The following is a 17952-nucleotide window of genomic DNA, read 5'->3' on the forward strand; positions in this document are numbered from 1 at the left end:
AGAAATGCATCTGTCTTAGAAACTTGCAGAAACTAATTGATGCTGGGCAGAATGATGTAGAAGAATTTCTCTGGTAAATATGTATCAGTAATTTTAAAATGAAATGCCAAGAAGAGCCAGTTCTTAAATTTAGTTCATTTGCCTTTAAGAGGAAATTAAGTGTAGCCATTTTAGTGGATCATTATATTTCTTTGGAGCATAAACTTGCACTGTTGATAACCAATAAATATATACGATAACTGGAAAAAAAGCCACTAGAATAGTATTGCAAAGAAATATACAAAAACTAGTATGCTAATGATTTAAGACATCCAATGGACAATTTCCAAGTCACAAACTACCAAATGTAAATCACAAATGAACAGTTCCTTAGAGGTACAACCTTTGAGGAGAGTTTTAATTTAAAAACTTACTCCCAAAGAAAGGCCCGTTCCATGTGGCTTCAGTGTATTCTAGCACACATTTCAAGAAGAATAAATACACTTCTTCAGAAATCCGCCCTAAATCAGTGGAGGGAGAACCACTTCCAGTAGCATATAATGAGGACAACATTAGAATACAAAAAAAGTAAAGCCCCAGATAATATAGACAATCACATACTAATATTGTAGATGAATATAGACTCCCAAGTCCTCATTAAAAAATAGCAAACTGCATCTAGCTGCATATAAATATAATAAATCAGCTGCAGTGGTGCACTCCTGTAACCCCAGAACTGGGGAGGCTGAGGCAGGAGGATCGCAATTTTGAGCACTGTGCAGGCAACTTAATGACTTAGTGAGATGCTGTCTCAAAACAAAAACAAGCAAAAAAATGGGCTGGATTGAAAATGATTGGATTACTCAAAGTGTGAAAAGAGTCTAGAAATCATATATCTTATGTGACATATATCTAGAATAAATGTAGATTCCCCAAGTTGATAATAAAAAAATAAACTCCATTTATGGATTGGAAAATAATCCAAATATACATTTCTCCAAGGAGAACATTCAAATGTTCAATAAGTGTGTGAAGATATGCTTGACATCATCATTCAGTAGGAAAATGCAAACTAAAAGAGTTACTGCAAAATCACCACCAGGATAGCTGGAATCAAAATTCAATAGTGAGAAGATCTGGTGAGGATGTAGAGATCTTGGGACTCTCATGCACTGCAGGTAGGAAGGGCACAAGTTCATGGAGTAGCAGATAGGAGGTTTCTCACTATGTTAAAGATAGATGCACCCTGTGACCTAGCAATTCTGCTCCTATGTAGTTTCTCAAAAGGCAAGAAAACATATATGCCCCCAAAAGATTGTGTGGAAATGAAAGAAGGCAGATACAAAAAAATATACAGTATATTGTTCCTCTCATATGCAATGCAAAGAAAATGCAACTGCACAGAGGGTAAGTTAGCGGCTGACTAGATGCTGGGAATGGGGAGATGGGAGGGCAGGAGTTGAAAGGCCTTGGCTTTTTTGTCTGTGGTGATAAAAAGCTGGGAGGTTTTTATTGTGTGGTGTGTGAAGATCTGAAGTCTGTGCTATTTCATAAATGAAATCTGTGCATTGAATCATGCGTGAGTTTTATCTCAAGAAATGTGCGCTAAAGAGAAGGAAGTACAAAGCAAAAAAGATATGATAACAGACACAGTCAAATCACAGAACAGATACCAACTGCATTTCCTTCCGATGTCTGTGGTCTAGATACAGGGGCCAAATATAATGTGAGTTTTCTCTGACTACATGAGACTTGAGCTCTTAGGGTGTGGCCCTGGCCAGGAGGGTTGGAGAGGGATTTGCTCTAAATATTTTCCATGAAAAATTGATTTACTCCCCAGGTTGGCCTGTTCTTCCTCTGTTTCTTGAGTTTCATGTTATTTGTAAGATCTCTTTTTCATAACAACTTTTTAAAAATAAACCATCATTTTAAATACTCACGCCGTATGATATTGTTAGGATTTTTGTTCATTTTTACAATTTAACCTATTGCTGATTGTAAAATAGTTCTCTATCTTCACATTTCAAAAAGTGAAGCATGGGATTTCTCAAGGAGATTTTCTGGAACTGAGAATATGTGATGCCATTTTGCCTCTTTTGGAGTTTGGAAAAATCAAGTTTACGTTTTGGAGAATTTCTGAGTAGGGCAGAGAACTCACTGCACTTGACTTCGACTAATTTAGTTTTAGGGTTTTCCTTGGCCAGAGAGTGAGAGGGACACTGTTTAATGGCTTTCTGCAGGGAAGGGTGGGAAAGGGATGGAAGTGGTCATCTGAATGTGAGTGATCGGATGGGACCTGGAGCAGGCTGGTAGACAGGAAGTAACTGCGAAGACTGGACAGTTAAATAGGGGCAGTCAGGTAAGGAGGCCAGCATTACATAGTACTGTGGAGAGGGAGGGCTTGCTGAAGGTGCAGAGTGAGACGGCGTGAGGGGAGCTTGGTGGTGGGTGGTGTAGGGCTTTCACCTGTGGTACCCCAAGCCACAAAAGGCTGAGGTTGTGGCCCAGGCCGACTGTGGGAATGGAGAGGAGAGTGAGGAGGATCTGGCAACTGAGGGGCCAAGGTCCGAGCTGTGCACTCTTAGGCCCAGGGGGACCTGTGAGAACAGTGTCATGTCCCAGACCAGAGCAAGGGTCCCTAGCTGGTCCTGTGCAGAAGTGTGTGCACTGCCTGTGAACAGCCTAGACACACGAGTTCTTGGGTCCTGCCCAGACCTGCTGCCTCAGACCCTGTGAGGCAGGGCCCAGCAATTGTGCTTTAGCAAGACCTGCTCAGGACTGGCAAACGCTGCACACTTGACCCTAAGAACTCAGGTGCAGGTGCCTTTTCTCAGGTCCTCATAAAAGCTGTGGCCACAGAGCTTTCTCTGAAATGCCCTAGATGAAATCCATGCAGGCAGAAAGAGCTTTGCCTTCCATGGCCATTCCCAGAGACATTTTGTCAGATCATGGGTGCCTGGCAGTATACTGATGCATTTGTTTCGTGTTTATTGGAATCGGGTGTTAATTTCCACACACGGAACTGGCCTGTAACCCCAGGCAAAGGTTCTAATTAAAGTTATCCCCTCTGAAATTGTTTCGTCATGGTATGTTGTGGTTGTCCATGCCACTTACCCCACGTGTTCTCGGGAAGACCACGATCACGTGACTGTCTGGACATCCTGCCCTGGAGCTGTCACAACTCACAAGACCTGATGTAGCCAGATGGGTCGTATACTTCTGCATATTTGTCAGTTTTTATCTAAAGGGAAATGTTGGAACTATGTGCTTCTTCTCGGAATAAAGAAGGGTTGCTATTGTATTTGAGAAGTAATGCATTATAGCACAAACCAGGTCACATGGCCCTTTACAAATATGTATTCAGATAAATATAGGTAAGTATGTACACAGGGAGGCTCATCACTTTTGAATTAGTTAGGCAATAAAAGCAGGTACCAAGCAAATAGGTGGAATATGCAGTACAAGGTGAAGTCCAGGATCTGCGGAACATCAAAGTAGCTTTACTGACACATGTGAGTTTCCTGTGACTCCCTTCTTTACCTCTACTTCCTTTCCCCCCCTAATATATACACCAAACTGAGATCTAAACCCAAATTTGAAGGAGCATTTCTCTGTAATTCTGCTTTCAGTGAGTAAGTAAACCACAGGATAAGTGTGTTTTCCCCTTTGTTTTCCCACTGGTCCAGGGCCTCACCTTTCCTGTCACCCCTTTGATGGTCCTGGTCTTTTTCTACAAGTGAATATCACGTGTTCCTCACTTGCTGGAATTTCTTAAACAATGGAAAAAGTGAAGACACACATACATATACATAAAAGTAGTTATTTTAAGTGGTTGGATTATATATATTATGTAATATAATATTAAATATCTAATATATAATGTGGTACTCTATGTATTATGACATGAATGTTTATTGACATACCCATTACTATGGAATTACCTAGAGACATTATTTCATTCCAGGGATGCAAGGATGCTTCAATATATGCCAGTCAATAAATGTAATACAGTGCATCAATACAATCAACGATGAAAGTTTTATTATTTTTTCAATAGATGCAAAAACCCTTTTGATAAAATTCAATATGCCTTTATGATAAAATCTGTGAACAAATTATACACAGAGGGACCATATGTCAACATTATGAGGGTTATGTATTATAAAGCTGTAACCTACATAATACTGAATGGGAAAAGCTGAAAGCATTTCTGTCAAATCAAGACCAAGGCAAGAAAGTTTACTCTTACTAGTCTTATTCAATATAGCCCTAGAAATTTTACTAAGAGAAACAAAAGGGATGCAAATAGGGGAAAAGAGAGAAAAGAGGAAGTGAACTTATTCCTTTTTGCTGATGGTATGATTCTGTATTTTGAAAACTCTAAATGATCCACCCAAAGATTCTTAAAGTTGATGGAAAAATTCAGTGAAGCAATAGTATAAGGAAAGCAGCATAAAAACATCAGTATCTTTCTGATACATCAATAATGAACTCACTGAGAGGAGAATCAGGAAATCAATCTCATTCACAGTGGACTGTCCTCCAAAACATATACACAAACAAATGACACCCCTAGGAATAAGCCTAATTAAAGAATTGAAAGGCCCTGGGACATATGTAAGAAAACACTAAAGAAAGAAATTAAAGACAATGCTGGAGGTAGAAAGAACTCCCTTGTTCATGGGTTGAAAGAATTGATATGGATAAAATAATCATACAACTCAGAGCAATCCATAATTCAATGCAATCTTCATTCTAATAACAATGGCATCCTTCTCAGGAAAAAGCAATCTTAAAGTCATATAGGAGCTCAAGTGTGGTGGCGCACGCCTGTGATCCCAGCACTCTGGAGGCTGAGGCAAAAGGATTATTGCAAGTCTGAGGCCAGCCTGGGCTACATAGAGCGTTTAAGGACAGCCTGAACTGCATAGTGAGATTCTGTTTCAGAACAAACACACAACAAACTCACATAAAAGCACAAAAGACCTAGAATGCAAAGAAATCCTGAGTAAAGGGAGCATCAGAATACCTGATTTATAAACACAGGACAGAGCCACAGTAAGGAGAACAATATGGAAGTGGCAGAAAATCAGACCAATGGAAAAGAAGATGGAGAAATGAACCCATCCAGGTACAGCCAACAGATTCTCAACAAAGTTCCCCAGAACATACAGACACTTGAAATATTGTTAGGGAAAATGGACATTGATGCATAGAAGAATGAAACTAGATCCCTACCTCTCACTCTGCACAAAATTCATTCAAAATAAATCAAAGAATTTAACACCTCAACCTTTGAAACTACTAGAAGAAAACACAAGAGAAACACTCTGTATTAGTCGCTTTCCCATTGCTGAGATACAACATCCAGCACTCACAACTTAAGGAGAAGTTTCAAGGGATTCAGTTAGTGGTAAACTTGCTCCAAGGCAGAACCCTGGAGGAAGGGCCTGGCAGAGCAAATGTGCTTAGTTCACCATGGCCAGGAGCAGAGCTGAACAGTGCCACAGAGGAAGCGGAGAGGGCCAAGTGCAGCCCCAGTGCCATGCCTTCATGATGACCTAAATGAATGCAGAATTATGGTTCACTAATCCTCTGCATGGCTTCCAAGTTGAGATGAGGACAATCCACACTGACTGTCACACACTCCATGATGTTGCCCTAGGTGGTGATTCCCTGAATAAGATTTCACTACCCTGGAAAAAATGAGTTTACAAGTATAACTGTATTGTATTACAAAGTCTTGCACAGCAAAGGAAACACTCAGGAAAATAAAGAGAAAGCCTGTAGAATAGGAGGAAATCTGCCAGCTGTTCTTCTGACAGAGAAGATTAATAATCTGAATATATAAAGAGTTAAAAAATCTCAGCAACATAAGAGATCCAATAAAAATGGGCAAATGATGTGAATAGACACTTCTGAAAAGACGTACAATTGTCCAGTAAACATATACTTCAAATATTATCACAGATAATGATTCCATAAATAAGGTTTCATTAGTTCAAAAAAAGTTAATAAATGTAATTGTAAGACATTAAAAAGTTTTGTGCAGCAAAGGAAAGAGCCAGCAAAATGAAGAGAAAGCCTATAGAATAAGAAACAATCTTTACAATAGTTCATCTGTCAAACAGTTCATGTGTCAGAGTATTAAGTGCCAGAATACAAAAAGAACTGAAAGATTTCACCCTCAAAAGAACTTGTAATACAACTCAAATGCACAAATGATTTGAACAGACATTTTTCAAAAGAAGTACAAATGGCCAGTAATTGTACGAAAAATGCTCAATGTATTTAGCCAGAGGGAACTTGCAATTCAAACTGCATGGAAATTCCATCAAATTCTAGCCAGAAATACTATTATTAAACAAAATAAAGAAATAAAAAAAATAGCAGCAGAAATCACCAAAAACAATAAAGACTGGTGAGAATGTGGAGAAAAAAGAATCTTACAAATAGTTAATGGGAATATAAATTAGTGTAGCCATTGTAGAAAACAGCATTGAGGCTCTTCAGAAATGAACAGTAAAAATATCACACTTTCTGAGTATCCCAGTCCTGAGTACATATCTAAAGGAATGATGTGAGCTTGGACAGCCTGTGTGCTGATATTTATTGTTGCACTACTCATAATAGCTAAGATATGGAATCAGCCTAAGTGCCCCAAGTAGACGAATGGGTAAAGAGAATGCAGAATATTGACCAATGGAATATTATTTGGCCACGCAGAGAACAAAATCTTTCACAGGAAGATGGATACAACTGGTGAATGTTAGGGTATACTAAGCCAGACATAGAATGGCGGTAAGGTAAGTATCACTGAATTATTTCATGTGTGAAAACTGAAGTCATTCAACCAATCTGAAAACCTGAAAGAAGGACTTGGAGTGTTGCAAGGGGAACAAAGGGATGGGGAAGACCTGAGGAAGAAAAGGGGGTAGAAGGGAAAGTAGACATGAAGAACACATGATGTAGACGAGTATGGGAATGTCACAATGAAGATTTTAAATTGTGCAACTAATATGTATTGGTATTTATAATGGTGATAAATAATAAATACCTGATATAGATGGAACAATCTATGGATTATACATACTGATGCAAAGAGTTTTATGGACATGTATGCATGTATAATATGAAACAATATGGAATGGATTCAGTATACACCATAGTATTTCCACAATAATACATAGTATCCATTTGATGTGTACAAAACCCTAACATCCACATTAACTACTTAATTTGTTATATTTATTAGCGGTATCTTTGTATATATTTTATAAAGTAAGAATTATCAAAATATTTGTATGAAAGTGGCTTCTGGCCATAAATAATGGAAATTGTATTTTCAGGAAGAAAATTCAGAGATAATTTCAGATAGTGAGAAAGAAAGGAATCTCCAGAAAACCCCTGTGTTAGGCAGCTTTCCTATTGCTGAGCCACAATGCCTGACCAGCAGAACCTAACAGGAAATGGCTTTGGCTCATGGCTTCAGCCCATGGGCAGTGGAGGCGAGCGAGGCAGAAGCAGCATGGTGGAAGGGTGGGCGGAGCAAAGCTGCTCAGTTCATGGAGCACAGGAAACAGAGCAGAGGAGCAGAGGCAGAGAGGCAGAGGCCAGGGCCGGATACGGTTCCCAAGCTCAAGCCTCCGTGACAGCCCAGACTCCCTCAGAAGGGTGCTTCTGAGCATGCTCCCCCGGGAGGCTCCCCCGCCAACAGTCCAACAGTCCACCCTGACCGGCGTAACTGTAAAGCAGGACCCTGGTCAAGGCAGCCACCCCCTCACCAGCACTCCCAGGTCGCCTGTGGTCGGTAGCAAGGCAGACCTCCATGCACTATGTGCACTCTCGCAATTGCTACTCTCTCTGACTGCTGCAAGCACCGTGGCTCCCAGAGAGCACGCGTGACGCTCCTTTCTTCCTTTTTATATTATGAAAATGTAAGACAGAATTTCCTAATAACATAATAACCAAATAACAGCAGTGAATATGCTGTGTACCATCATCTTCAAAGTAGTTACTCAAAGTGCAAGGCATAAAGGAAAGATCCCTACAAAGAGGAAGAAACAGAAAATAGCCCGAAACTTTCTTCTCAATGAACTAAGAGGAATTAGTAGCATAGATGAAACAAATTGGCATACACATTAAGATGTTTTTGGAACAATGGAAGAGGTAACTTGGGGAGTTATTTGAAGTTCTCCCTACTTGCTCTTTAGCTATCATATTCTCATATAAAAGAAACCATATGATGTTTAAGCTTGTGTGTCTGACTTATCTTACTTAACATTGTATTTTCAAATTGCATCCATGTATTCATAAATGCCTGAATTTCATCTTATTTATGGCAGAGTGGTCCTCCATTATGCATACATACAACACTTTCCTTGTCCATTCATCTGCGGAGGGGTATACATGCTGTTTCCAGAATGTAGCTATTATAAATTGCGCTGCTATAAACATGGGCATTCATGGAATCCTAGATTACGATGATATTAACTCTTCTGGGAAGATACCTAGAAGGAATGCTGGATTAAATGGAATTCCAATGTCCGTTTTATGAGGGATCTCCACACTGATTTCCATAGTGGTTATACTAATTTCCATTCTGAACAAAATATGGAAGAGTGCCCCTCATACACACTTCCTTGCCAGCATTTGTTATTATTAGATGTTTTGATTTGGTGAAAGCCATTCTTTCTGGGGTAAGATGGTATCTCAGTGTAATTCTAATTTGCATATCTCTAAAGGCCAGTGACGTTGAATATTATTTTATGTATTTGTTGACCATTTGTACTTCTTTTCCTTAGAAATGTCTACTCATTTTTGGTTGCCTATTTTTTGAATGAGTCTTTTACTTGGGGAAGGTGAATTTTTTTGAGTTCTGTATATATTCTAGGTATCACTGCTCTGTCAAAGGAATAGCTGGCAAAATTGTTTTCCTAGTCTGTAGGCTGTCTCTTCACTCTGCTGGTTGCGTCTTTCACTGTGCAGCTTTTCATTTGATATGGTTACATTTGCTGGTTCTTGGTGTTATCTTGTGCCATTGAGATTCTGTTCAAGAAGTCCTTGCCTGTGCTTATGTCTTTGAGAGTTTCACCTATTTATTTTCCAGCTGATTGTTTCTGTTTTAACTTTTAGATCTTTGGTTTATTTTGAGTGTAGTTTAGTACATGGTGAGACACTATTTGCTAAAAAGGCTCTCTTTCCTCAAGTGTACATTTTTGGCCCCTTTGTCAAAGGTCGGGTTGCTGTGTGTCAGGTTGTTTCTGCACTCTTTATTCTGTTCCATTAATCCACAGGCCTGTTTTTGTGCCAGTATGATCCTGTTTTAAATCCTGTTTTAATCACTGTAAATCTATAGTATAATTTCAAGTGTGTGTGTGTGTGTGTGTGGCTGAGCATGTGTGTGTTGGGGTTGATAGCACGGTATATACAGCAGGGGTAGCTGTTGCTGTCCCAGCTCGGTCCCTGCTGACCTAAGATGTTCTGCTTCTGTTGTTGCCATTCTTTCCTCAGCCCCGATTTTCCTGGCTGCCGTTGTTGATCAGTCTGAGGTTCTGCGTGTTTTAACACCCAGCCCCCGGCAACATCTTAGTGTCTCTAGGTTGCTGAGACCATTTTGCCCAGGGACAGGCACATTATTTTCCAGGCAGTCTCGGGTGTTCAGCACCTGAAGGCAACTCCAAGGAGCACTTTTGGAGCAATGTCCAAAGTGTGGTGGAAGAATTTTCCTTGTATACTTCTTATTTTTGAAAATCACCTTTGTATGTACAAAACCCTGCTTCACTACCTGTGGGTGGAAGATAATAATAATGAATACACCTCAGTCTGTGGCTCCTTGCTTTTCATCTTGCCCATCACGTTTTTCCCAAGAACCTTTGCTAATGTTACTTCAAGTTGTCTTAGTGAAGCTGATACCACCCCTTGCCAAAAAGGCACATGCAGCAGCTGGGCCAGTTCAAGAACCTCCAGTTCTTTTGGAAAACACTGGTCATTGTTCTCAGGGGTGGAGGCGTCTTGACTTTGTAAACTTGAGCCTGACAATAATTGCTTTGTCTATGACATGGGAAATGTCCTTGAGAGTCACTTCTAGTGAAGGCAGATTTCCCAGAGAAGAGCAATAGGTACCAGAAAGTGCATCCTCTTGTGAGGTTTCATATCACTATGTGGACAGAGCCTGTGTTCATCACTGTAATTCCTGGTATTTGACCCCGATTTTGTTTTCAAGGAGGCCATTTAACATTCTAACCATTGCAACTCAGAGTCCTGACAAAGCTACCAAGGAATCATGGCAGAAGCACAGTAAAAGGAGGCTTGCAACAAGGAATTTATTTGAGATAGAGAAAGAAAATTAAGGACATGGCTCAGGGTCAACAGCTACTACCTTTTAGTTTTCAATGCAATTTTTATTTTTATTTTTATTTTTTTGGTACTGGGAATCAAACTCAGGGCCTTGCGCTTGCTAGGCAAGCAGTGCACTGCTGAGCTACATCCCTGGCCCTCAGTGAAATTTTTAGAATCTTTTTTTTACAGCTTTGGATCCTCAGCGGCAGCAGCGACTGTAGAAAAGAAGGCCTACTCGGCAGAATCCGCGACGCCGTTCCCCTCTCCCGCAGAAGAATCTGCAGCGGCAGATCTCACTTCTCCATACACCTGTGGACACAGAGGGAGCATCAGGAGTCCAGAACAGGGACATCCAGCAATGACAGTCAATCAAGTTGTGGAGCAGGTGCCTTCTGGGTGGACATTGGCTTCTCTGTCTTACTACGGTGCAGACAGCACAATGAAGAGCCACAGTCAAAGCCTACGAATGCATCTTCCACCTGGAGGCCACACACCAGTGAGAGACCCACTGTCATGTGTCCTTACTTCTGCTTCCCCTGCCCCATCACGCGTTATGTGGACAGACCCTTCCACAGATCTCCAATTTCTGAAGCTCTTATTATTAGAGCTTACAATAGAGAATAAGATGTTACAGAATAAGATAATTATTTCAGGTCAGAGAATAGGATATTCTTCTAATTACTGAGCCTTTGCGTGAGATTCGGCTAGAACTAGGCAGTAGGTCTCTCCACACACTGACGCTGGTGATCTTTGCCTTCATGTTTGGAATCAAGTCTATTTCAGAGAACACATCATGGATTCACTTAGCTCTTAATGTTCAGAGATGAAACCCAGGCACAGGTTAAATAAAGTCAGCTAAATCTAAACCCAATTCCAGAACCTGTCTCCCATCCTCTCTCAACCCCAAGCATCTGTCCTGTTGACTTCTCTCACCTGCATCTTGAAGAGCGGAGCTTTCCTCCCCTGGAAAGGAGATGACTGTGACCTGCTCCTCTTCCTCCGCTTGCACCTCGGGCTCAGCCTGGTCAGCTCTTCCTGGGAGACGCTCAGCCTGGGCCTGCAGGGCCAGCAGGAGAATGGCAGCGAGGAGGGCGAGGGTCCTCATGGCTGGGAGTCACTGGAGGGTGGAGAGCAGGATCCCGGTGTGTGGGAGGGAGGAATGAGGCTGTATTTATGGGTTTGTTAGGAGAAGGCTGAGAGGCAAAGGGGCAGTGAGGAAAGGTGTATTTGATGGTCTGGGGCAGAGCTGCCATTGCTCTAGTGTCCCCTGGATGTCCCATGTTCTCCTGGCTTCCACAAGGCTGTGCCTGTGTATTCAATGTCTCTCTTAGTTCAAGCGCGTAATGATGATGGACAATGCTATCCTTTTTTGTTGTTACTTATTTTGGTTGAATATTTACTTTTAGTTATAAAAATAATAGTGCTTTCATTCATTGCTCTAGGATAATATTTGGGTTTAAATTTCGGAATATGGGCCCTTGTACATGGTAGGATCCAGACTCTGTATCAAAGCATGACACTGGTGAAGTAGATAGTTGTCTCTTTGAGACCTGCAACCATAGAGGTATAAGAGTCACACATAGAAAGTTCTGGACACGGATCTTGGCCGTCATTTCCTACAAAGGATGCCGAAGGCCCAGGCCACCAAAGCAAAAGCATACAAATGGGGTCACTTTCCACTAGGAAAGCTGCCTAGCAGAGAACACAATCGGCTGAATGAAAGCTCACACCAGGAAATCATAGAATATTTGCCAAGGGTCCATTTGACAAGGGGCTAATACCCAGAGTATGCAAGCAGCTAACACAACTCAGCAGCAAAACAAATAACCAGATTAAAAAGTGTGCCAAGAACCTGAAGAGACACTTCTTACATTAAAGGAATATTTACAAACCTATTGCTGATTCTCCTGGGCAGGATGTGTAGGTCACCCGTGCTCTGAAGAAAACCTTTCTGTTTATGAGCTTAACAAGCAGCAACTGTCCTCAGTGGTCACAGAAGTCCCACATGGACGAGCTCTGCAGGGGACCCACCCTGATGGGGTCCTAGGAGCAGAGTCCCTGTATGGCTCAGATGGCTTCTCAGCTCCAAAGACAGGCACAGCAAGAAGGCACAAGACCATTTCATTACTTACAGATCCCTGAGCCAGGCAGCGCAGCCAGAGGTGGTGAGAGAGCAGTCCCCCGGCCCAGCTCTCAAGAGGTGACTGTGACTGCTCAGTGGCAGGACAGACTTCTCATATTTATAGGATGCTTGAAAAGGTGCGCTTATTTGGGATTCTTTTTTCAAGGCTTCTCTCCTTTGCATACTTCAACCAACAGTGGTGCAAGGGCAGTTGAGCAATTTGGTGTGGAGCTGGGTCCCTCAGGGCTGCATAACCGTCTCAGGGAGCCGTTTCTGACCTCAGCAGCCCTTGCCCTTATCTCTTCATTACTCCAAACACAGTGGACATGTGGTGTCCAGGCCATTGGCCGAGGCCGAGTGACCCGGAGCAGGGAAGTATTAAAAACCAGCAGGACACTCCAGCTAGAAGTCATACTTCACCCCTGGTTAATGTGACTGGGACAGACACAGCAGTGGGGATGCAGAGGAGGGAGGGATCGAAATCCAGTGCTCGGTTAGTATCCTCAAGACCTGGGGTCTCATTAGGACATCAAACCAAAACTGTTGGACAGAGCAGTGGTTTTGGACCCCAGATGAGAGTCTGTATTGCTTCCATGTGTACTGGGCAGCCGGCAGGGTTTGGTGGAATCTCCCTGAGAAGCTGATGTGCCTACAGCATGTGGTCTCCTGAAGGGAAGAAAGGCCTCCTGCATGGATGGAAGGGTGAAGGCTAAAGGATTATACAGTAGCATCTGAGCCAAGCACCCCTGAGAATGTGCATGGGGATTAATGTCCTCTGGATGTCCCTCATCCAGGTGGCTCACATTGCAGTGAGATTGCAGTGTGTCACACCTGCTCATGTTTGGCCAAGATTCTGTACCCAAACCAACACAGGTCAGGCTTAGGAGCCACCCTGGGCCTATCATGACCAGCATAAACACTGCTGCACAACATGTGGCCCCTCTTGTTTTGTTTTTATTTTTATCATCTTTTTCCTCAGAGTGAGGTTTCCAGACCTAGTTTGTGCAAAAGAAAAAATGAAAATAGCCTTCCAAGGCAATAAATACCTACGATGAGGTTGCTGACCTCAGTGCTGGAGGTGGCGGGTCACTATGGCCACAGGGATGGTTGTGACTTCTGTTCTCACTGCAGGGTGGTGTCAGATCCATGGTTACGTTGGTCTCGAGGAGCAAGTGTAACACTGTGGATTGACAGCGAGTGGTAAATGGAGGAGCCTCCTCATTTTCAATAATGCACACTGGAAATGTGGAAACTACCAAACAGCCCTCATGACGCAGACCTTTCATTGAACAAGGAAGAAAATTAAGAGCAGATTCTGGTTACTGAGGTGTAGCATGGGCATCAGGCTCCCCAGGGGACTCTGCTGTGGGGTGAGAATGAGACACAGCACTGAAGCTGACTGGCAGGAAACCGGACAGCTGAGTGAGAGAACCAAGGGACAGGGGCTCAGGGCAGGGACCAGGGCTGTGAAGCTGACATTCAGAGAGGAAAGAGTCCAGGTCCCGGCAAGAATTAGAGTGTTGCCAGGGGCAGAGGCTTCAAAACAGTGAAAGAAAAGCCACCGTCGTGGATGGCGCCAAAGAACTAAGAAGCTGGGGAGGTGAGGATGCAGACCATATTGGACCTGAGAGCTTTTCTCCATCATCTGTAGGTTTCTGAAATAAATCATGTGTCTCTAAGGGGCAAAGAAACAACCTAGAAGCCTGGATAAAGCAGTACCTGCGCTTTAGGGTGCAGTAATAAATGTAGTACAGAAAACCAAGCACACAAACAATGGACAATGGAAGTAATATCTGTGTGTTGGAGAGAGCACTGTATTCCTGTGTTCATGGAAGTTCTGTTCCCAGTAGGCAAGAGACAATATCAACCTAGGTGTCCATCTGTAGATGATAGGTAAAGGAAATGTAAGGTGTGGATGAATATGTAACACACACACACACACACACACACACACACACAGTGGAGTACTAATGAGTCATAAAAAAGATGGAATCCTGTCATTTGCTACAACTTAAATAAAGGTGGAGGACATTATCTTAGGTGAAACAAGCCAGACACAGAATGGTAAAGACCACATCTTACTTAGCTGTGGAAGCTAAAACGTCAGGCTCATGGAAGGAGGCAGTATGCTTGCATGACCACGAGGTGATGGCTTTAACTCCAACTCATAACAGCTAATAAATTTCAGAAGGGGGCTATATGCCAATCAAGAGATGAGTGGCTATATGGCTACAGCTGTAGATATCCACAAAGAAAGATGAATTTAAGCCATGTGTAGGAAAACAGATGGATCTTGAGATAATAAAGCTAAGTGAAATAAATCAGACACAGAAGGTTAAATGTCACATGGTTACTCTTCTATGAAAACTTCAAAATATAATTCAATGAGAAAAATAAAAGACAAATAATAGGAAACAGGGAGGTAGATGTGGGGGGATATTGGAGGGGATCTGGGGTGGGGGAGGGAAGGATCAGAGGGGAAGGGAAGGTGAAGCGCTTAAGGTGTAACGTCTATGTGCACCATTCTCCAGGATGGATGTAATTACGCACCTCACACATACACCAATAAAAGCTACAGAGAGCAGGACGGTGACTGCAGAGACTGGACATGGGAGAGGGACTGTTCAGAGAGGTTGGTCAGTGGCTCCACGATGACAGTGAGAGAGCAGGAATGAGTTCCGGTGTACTGTTGCACATACATGACTGTAGCCAATAATAAAGTCGTTTATATTTCCTAATAACTAAAAGAGAACATTGTGAACATTTCATCACAACTGAGTGATAAATGTTTGAGGTTATGGTTATGCTAGTTACCCTGATTTGATAATTTCACAATGTAGACATGCATCAAAACTTTACTTTGTACACCATTGTGATAGGTCAACTTGAAATGAATAAATAAATTCTTGCATTTTATAAGAAAAGTTGCAACAAAGACTTCAGAAATGGGAAGGAAAAATGTATGAGACTATTGCAATAGGGGTCAGGAATTTGCAACATTGAGAGAGGTTGGAATCGACTCCCAGGAAACAAACACCGGCAAGGTTATAAGCACAGGGGTAGCTGGTGGAAAGATATCAGAGGACGTTAAGGGAAGGTTGTTCAATGTGATTGTGCCACTGGGTTTGCTAATTGGTACTTATTGAAATTAGGCCCATAACTGTCCACAGAGACACAGAAGCTGTCTCCTTGGAAATTGTATTTTGAAGGGATGAATCTCCATCTGGTGTTGTCTTTCCTTTTTTTCTTAGTACATGAACAACTTCTTTAAAATGAAAGCTGTCTTGCTGGCCATCAGTAAATGTACTGCATATTTGCATTGCATGGTTAAATCTGTGTCCCATTTGAGGCTTAGAAGGCTGCCCTGGTTGGTTTGAGACACTCACCTCTCTACCATCTCTGTCCCTCAGGTTGGCATGTGTCATGGCCCAACCCAGATTGTCCTAGCAACCACCAGATGTGCTGCTCCAGGCATCCCTCCATCCACACGGAGTAGCCAGGGATGTTCCCTCCAGTACAGTTGCTCACGATGGGGCTGCTTCTGAGTGATCTGCTGTGAATTCCATTTTATCCTGTTATCTCGCATCGCCACTTCCTTGAATCTAATGAAGTTAGACCCTAACCTTATGTGTCCTTGTCCTTATGCCACTGCCTAAAATGCTGCTCAGCCTCAATTTTACTCTCCTAAAATTGTCAACAGCTGTTGGGGCCACACGTGTTAGGACTGGCCGTAAAATTTTCCTCGAAATTCCACTCTCTCTCCTCCTGAAGTTCTAACACTCCGTGAAGTCAAAATTACCCATTATACTTCTCTATGTGCCAGTTAGTTTCTTAATGGTTTTAGTTAGTTTTTAAAGGTAAACAGTCTCAGTGTCTGGTTATGCAGATGGAGTTTGCTCTGTAGGTTTCGGTTTTCTTCAGTGAAGTTCAGTGGTAATTTTATATTTTTGTGAGAAATTGGATAGAATAATTCATTTCTCTTCCACCTACTATATGTCAGGCAGTTATCTAGAACTAGGTACTAACGTTCTGGTTTAAGGATACAAATGCTATGTAAAGCATATATGTAAGATCTTGAGATGGTTTGAATCCATACAGAAAAATAGAAGAAGTTGGATAGAGACCAGCAGAGAGAAGGTGATACAATTTAAAATACGAAAATCAGGACAAAACTGAGTGACAAAGCAACATTTTAAAAGAGACCATAGGGCATGTGCCCTGTGAAGGAAGTTAGGACAGCCCTGTTTGCAGCTTGGGGATACAAATAGTTGTATAAAGTTAATGGCATTTGCAGTGACCCCACAAGGCTGCCCTGATCTTCCCAGCCCAAATCCCAGCCTGAGACCCCTATGTACAGAGGGGAAGGTGGGCCAGGCTGTGCCAGACCCAGACTCCTCTGCTCTCCCTGAGGTCCCCGTGGTGTGTCCCCAGCTCAGGTCTGTCAGGGGACTGGACAGACAGATAGATAGACAGGCAGTGTGGGGCTGAGACTCCCATCAGAGTCTGAATGGGGAAAGAAGACCTGCACCCCTACTTGGGTTTTTAGCCTTGTGGGTTTTCATAGTCACTTCCATGCCTGAACCCATTGTTTTCATCCTTGAAATTCCTACTATTTGGAGTGAGGATTTCATTTAAAAGTGTATTATTTAAGATTCGGGGACCTCCATCCTAAAGATCCTGACTAAGAACTTACCAGTATAGGGTAGTGGTTAAGTATATAAGATTTGGAACAATTCTTGGCTGAAACTTTAATGAGGTTAAGTACGATGACTCAACTCTTTAGGTTCCTTTTCTACCACAACTTAGTTAATCAAAGAACCAGTGTCTTCACAATACACTGCAATAACTTGGAAAGCTGCTAAGGTTGTGATCTTTTGTCAATACTGAACTTGTCAGTGCCGCAAACTTCTGTAAGTAGAAGACCTGGGTTCCTATGACATTATTAATTCTGGTTACATTTTTATTTTTATTGACATATACTTACAGGTTACATTCCTCACGGGGAGCTGGTATAATGCATATCACATCTTAGTTCTTTTTTCATCCTTCCTTCCGCCTTCATCCATCTCTTTCCTCCTTCCTTTTTGCAAAAGATCTAGCTCCCTATTTTTCCATTATCGATCTTTCATTTTGTTCTTTACATCTATATTTCAGATTATCCATATGAAAGAAACCATGAGATATTTACACTTGTATGTCTGATTTATTTCACTTAACATTATGGTCTCAAGGTGAATCTGTTTTCCTACTAATGACTCCAGTTTATCTTTCTCTATGGCAGAGTAGCAACAAGCCATGCACTCTTAGAAATGAAATTTCAATTCTATAGACTTCATCTTCTCTTAGCAAAGAAGAATGCTAGTGGACTTTTCTTATTTGTTGTGGGAGGAAGACAGTGTAATGTGACTTCAGAGATACACTGGTAATTGAAAAACTACCTAGGAAAGGGGACTACTTAGGAGATGTAAAAATATTCACTTTGACTAATATTTAGTGATTAGCAAGCACTT

General features: G+C 42.0%; 1 protein-coding gene across 1 annotated transcript; it reads right to left on the reverse strand.

The window, feature by feature from the left end:
• Positions 1-10287: 10287 nt before the first annotated feature.
• Positions 10288-12601, reverse strand: LOC147828411 (defensin alpha 5-like). Its single transcript, XM_087210099.1, has 3 exons — positions 12453-12601; positions 11254-11437; positions 10288-10629 (listed from the first exon to the last, which is right to left on the reverse strand). The coding sequence occupies exons 2-3, from the start codon at positions 11423-11425 to the stop codon at positions 10520-10522; spliced, it is 282 nt and encodes a 93-aa protein (XP_087066225.1). The 5' UTR covers positions 11426-11437; positions 12453-12601; the 3' UTR covers positions 10288-10519.
• Positions 12602-17952: the final 5351 nt, after the last annotated feature.

Source organism: Heterocephalus glaber, unplaced genomic scaffold, assembly GCF_053883595.1.
Source record: "Heterocephalus glaber isolate CG9 unplaced genomic scaffold, H.glaber_assembly_v1.0 deba00001104, whole genome shotgun sequence".
In the NCBI taxonomy this organism is placed as follows: Eukaryota; Metazoa; Chordata; class Mammalia; order Rodentia; family Bathyergidae; genus Heterocephalus; species Heterocephalus glaber.